This window comes from Triticum aestivum, chromosome 4B (assembly GCF_018294505.1).
Source record: "Triticum aestivum cultivar Chinese Spring chromosome 4B, IWGSC CS RefSeq v2.1, whole genome shotgun sequence".
Classification (NCBI taxonomy): domain Eukaryota; kingdom Viridiplantae; phylum Streptophyta; class Magnoliopsida; order Poales; family Poaceae; genus Triticum; species Triticum aestivum.
In genome coordinates this window covers 5877453-5881903 of record NC_057804.1, presented here as the reverse complement: position 1 = coordinate 5881903, position 4451 = coordinate 5877453, and the positions used below count along the sequence as shown (strand labels likewise).

Sequence of the window (4451 nt, the reverse complement as noted above, 5' to 3'; positions counted from 1 at the left end):
TGATAAATGTGGAAAATCATGAAAACAAACAAACACTTGGTAGACTGCTCTTTGGATCTTGGCCTTTTGCGTGTTCCATGCTTGCTATGCACCTGCTGCTTGGCCTTAGTGTAGGTAGGGTGCTGCTGTAGTAGTATGATTTAGTTTAGTTGTTGGTTTGCTATAAAATTTTGGTAGGTTCATTCATACGGATGTAATCAAGATTTTGGAAGTAATTATACCGAAAATTTTGACATAACCTATCCTATTTGTACCATTCACAGATGCAACAGGAAAAAATATATGTGGATAACAATTATAGTAAAATCTACATTATCATCTCAATAAAGTGAAAAGCAACCCATATACCTCATAATTAAGGTTAATGCACATGCCACTACATCCATAGGATCATCATGTAATTACCAATGAGTTCACGCGATTGAAAAAGTGAGCCACAATATAAATATATATAAATAAAAGGCAATGTAATCCGGCCCGTATATAGTTGCATAAGCATTATCCATAACTCAGTACATGCATCGGATCACCCAAAAGTACTACTAATGATAGAGATTACAATTAAAGCCACAATGTAAGTAATTCAAATAGAAGGCAGTGTAGTTTGTTGCTGCTTGAGTGAGTGCTTGACAATATCCTGCATATTGTAAAAAGAGCTTAGTATTTATACATTTATCCTCCTCTAAACAGGCTAGCAGAGACATACCTAACTTTCGGACAATTTTCTTTGGACATGAAACTGACAGTACCTATGTTTTTTTATCGGTGTTATCCTCTTGGCCTTTCTTAGCTATTCATTGTCATGTTGTTTCCTGCATTGCTGTTAGAGAACAAAAAGTTATAATGATGAATATTATATTTGGAATTTGGTAAGTGATATGAGATGACACACATACTGTTGCTTATGCTTTTTGACAACTTGAAGATGAAGTTCTGCAGCCTCAAGATCAACCTCCTTTTGACTGTGACATGTAAATATTGCACCGTTGAGAAATTACATGGTAAATAGGAATATTGTTCTCTATTCATACCTCTCTTTGTTGGTGGTTTCATCTTCTGTAAATTCAGCGATCCTTTTAGCTAAAGAGTGCCTACAAAAAATTGAGATTTGAATTTCATGTTGAATCTGAACCGGTTGATTTATACAGAGTTCTAAACATTATACTTGTCTTGTTTTTTCTGAGTGTTGATAGTTGCGCCTGGGCAAGAGGGATGTGTAGTATTGTTTGAGTCCTCTGGTGTTTGGATCATCATACTATGAATAGCAAAAAATCGGTCAGCGGTGTTTAGATAGAGATTGTAAATTCTATGCTGGTATTCATGGCAAACCTCTCAATATTTATTGTTGAAGATGGATGGGTCATCAATTCTTTGATTGGAGATGGCTGGAAGTATTTCATGGTTCAAGTTAGTATTTTATAAGTAATATGTTGAAATGAGGAAGAATATACTAAATATAAATTATCTAACCTTTGTAGAGCGAAGCACGTGTGCGTTGTTGATTGAGAAGCTTTTCTTTTTGACATGACCTATGGGGAACTGGGATACTGAATCATTCTTCATTCCATTAAGTATAACAGGGAGTCTTTTTGTGGACAGGTATGTAGGGTGAATGTGATACTCAGGCAAGCGCCAAACAGCCTCGTTTGGTGTAATATAGAGACATTCCATATGATTATCTATTTCACTGAACGTTTCACTTGGGGAAGAGGATGATCCAGCATTAGACTCCATTTTTGATCTGCCACAATCAAATCATTTTGTCACAATACTTCAAAAGATTTTTCTTTTGCGATTCTACTTGAAAAGATATTTGCACATACCATCAAATGACATTGTGAGGAACAACAAATAGGTTAGTACTGTCATCTCCGTATTTATTGCATAGTGTGTGAAGCCATTCTCTAATAGAGTGGTTTGTTCATAGAAATCTTGAGGGTAATTTTTCTTGCAATATTGTATCCTAACTAACCTTTATTTCTATGTTGTGTACACACATGGCCGTTGTCCGAATAAGTAGATTGGTTTTTTTCAAGGGTGACGTAAGGCGGGGGTGTCCATGACTGCATGAGACTAAATGCCTACCAAGATGCATTTTACAATTTTCGGCGCCATCCATCTTTGTAAACCATAGATACTCAATTTCCCTAAAAGGAAGAATATTGCAGCCTATATGTTTTGAACAAACATAATGCAGATAATAATTCAGGGAAAAAAATTCAATGGTATATAATATGCACGGAAAGAAATAGAAGGTGTGTATGCTCATCAAGTGCAAACAATTAAATTCAGAGATGAGCATTTGCTTACCGATGCAAGAAGCAAGAGATCTATGAAGCAAAATGTCCGTCACGTGCGATCCGGGAGTGCAATCTGGGATAGTGCAGAAGGAGGATAACACAAATGCTGATAGAATCGACATGAACACCATGGTCTATCTTAATTTTTTCAAAGATATATGTTGCATTGGTAACAAATATACTCATATGCCCACATAATCATTTAACTAACTGAACTGTCCAAAAAATGAATCGATAACCTTACCCCTTGCCTCTTTTCGATCAGTTCATCTAGTACCTAGAGGGAGTGTTTCGGGTATAATAATATGAGGAACCAAGAGAGTTTATTTGGATGAACAATCGATCTGTATCTAGAAGAACTATAGCAAGTACCATTAAATTTGAAAGCCTAATTTTCCATAATCAACATAGTTTATTTGGATGAGCAATCGATCTGTATCTAAAAGAACTATAGCAAGTACCATGGAATTTGAAAGCCTGATTTTTCATATTAACATTTTACCATTGTTGCACATGACAAAGTGAGAGTAAAGCACAAATCAGGGGGAAAAAATGCAAAGGGGCATGTGAAGTAATGAAACAATTCCCAGCAAGTAAGAGATGTTTGAAGCATAACGTGGAGTCGAGCACCTTTGTCCTGAAGCGCAACCTGAGAAGATTCAAAGCCATAAGCTTCAGGATGGAAAAATCATATACTTCTGGAAATAGGGAGTGTGCATCTACCTGGCCGGAGGCCTCTTCCCAGATGGGACGCGAGAAGGCGTGTGTCATGGATGACGATGGTACCACATAGGGTATTTAAACCCATTTTATTACGCATTTGCAGGGTAACGGAAAGTGAGGTAATGAATAGGTGATGAATTATGTGGTGTGGCATGTCGTTTCATGTGCATTCGTGGCTGGGATGGCAGACGTCGTGGAGGCGGAAGGCTAGTGGTGGCTACAGAGCGGTAGCGGGAAGAGAATTAATTCACGGGAGATCATCGGTCGTGGTGGCGGCAGCATGCAGAGGAGCGTCGTTTGCAGCGACGGCGGCAGGCTGAGGAGCATCGGTCGCGGTGGCTGGCCCAGAGAGCATCGGGTGTGGCAGTGGCTGACCTGGTGAGGGAGCGACCAGCGTGACGGCGGTTGGCCGAGGGATAGGCCGGGCAGAGTAGGAGCGGCGCCGATGGCTGGCCGTGGGACTGGGCAAGAATGGCCGTCGTGGCGGCGGCTGGATGGGAAAAATAGGTTGCGCACGATGGGAGGATAAGGTTTTTTGACGTGACGTGGGGAGGATACATCATGGGCTACTGAATTGTTCTCCATGGGCTTACGTATCCATATCCCAACCAACAACCAAAAGCCCAACTCTATAGCCCACGTACGGATATTTAACTGATGGCCGATGCGACGGAAGAATGGATGGCGCCGGGGAGAAGGAACGAATCGTTATTTTCCATCCACTCCACTTAGCGGTGGCAAGCATCAGTAAATATCATCAACTCCTGATCAGACGGCTATATGCTGATGAGCTATACTGTATTAACGGCCATAATAATTCAGATGACGTGGCTTCATGTGGATGCTGGAAAATCAGCTAGTGGGGTGCCCCTATTTAGATATAGAAGATAATAGGTTCTCTAGCATTCTCAGAACAAGTTTCATACTTTTAGCTCTTTTATTTTTATTTTTATAAGCAATCTGGACAACCACAGTAGGATTTTGGGATTCTTCTTGGAAATGCCACCAAGGATTAAAATCTTCATGTGTCTGTTCTTTGAATTTTATGAACAAAAAATGTTCAACATTTACAAAAGTGTTCATGAAATGAAAAAATAACAGAAAAAGCAAACTATATATACTCCTGTACAGCGAAGTATTTGTAAATAGCCATGGGCCGGGCGGCAAGAACTGTGGGCCGATGTGTGCTGGGAAGCAACAGGATTTCGTTGTAAAGAAGACTGGGCCAGGGCCCAGGATGCCACGCCACCGACGGCCTTATGGATGTTAGCGAGGGGGGAGCCGGGGATGATGATGGGTCCTCCCATGCTGGACGCAGATTTTTAGAGCACCTTGCACCCAGACCGTGCTATCTTGGCTCTCCAATATTGCTTTAAGATCTGTGCGAGACAACTAACTTCGTATATAAATTTTTCTTTTTTTTGTTTC

The 4451-nt window shown here is 40.2% G+C and overlaps 1 protein-coding gene across 4 annotated transcripts; it reads right to left on the bottom strand.

Annotated features, from left to right (window-relative positions):
• Nucleotides 1-421: 421 nt before the first annotated feature.
• Nucleotides 422-3535, bottom strand: LOC123090515 (uncharacterized). 4 transcript variants are annotated; one of them, XM_044511819.1, is made up of 9 exons: nt 3024-3528; nt 2931-2949; nt 2311-2373; nt 1471-1741; nt 1330-1385; nt 1166-1255; nt 1032-1091; nt 897-962; nt 763-820 (listed from the first exon to the last, which is right to left on the bottom strand). In XM_044511819.1, exons 4-9 carry the CDS (start codon nt 1732-1734, stop codon nt 787-789), a joined length of 570 nt encoding a protein of 189 aa, XP_044367754.1. In that variant the 5' UTR covers nt 1735-1741; nt 2311-2373; nt 2931-2949; nt 3024-3528; the 3' UTR covers nt 763-786. The 4 variants fall into 4 exon arrangements, 2 of the variants coding, with proteins under 2 accessions (XP_044367754.1, XP_044367753.1); XR_006442457.1 differs by adding an exon at nt 422-637 and having other exon boundaries at nt 707-820; nt 897-1091; nt 2311-2949; nt 3024-3535; XR_006442456.1 differs by adding an exon at nt 422-637 and having other exon boundaries at nt 750-820; nt 897-1091; nt 2311-2949; nt 3024-3534.
• Between the last annotated feature and the right edge of the window lie 916 nt (nt 3536-4451).

What these genes read in the sequence shown, in the direction of transcription:
- LOC123090515 (XM_044511818.1), bottom strand. Translation starts at nt 1,734, where the DNA reads ATGGAGTCTAATGCTGGATCATCCTCTTCCCCAAGTGAAACGTTCAGT. An exon ending in ACGTGCTTCGCTCTACAAAG is followed by an intron (nt 1,386 to 1,470) that starts GTTAGATAATTT and finishes AAATACTTCCAG; the next exon opens with CCATCTCCAATCAAAGAATT. An exon ending in ACTCAGAAAAAACAAGACAA is followed by an intron (nt 1,092 to 1,165) that starts GTATAATGTTTA and finishes AATTTTTTGTAG; the next exon opens with GCACTCTTTAGCTAAAAGGA.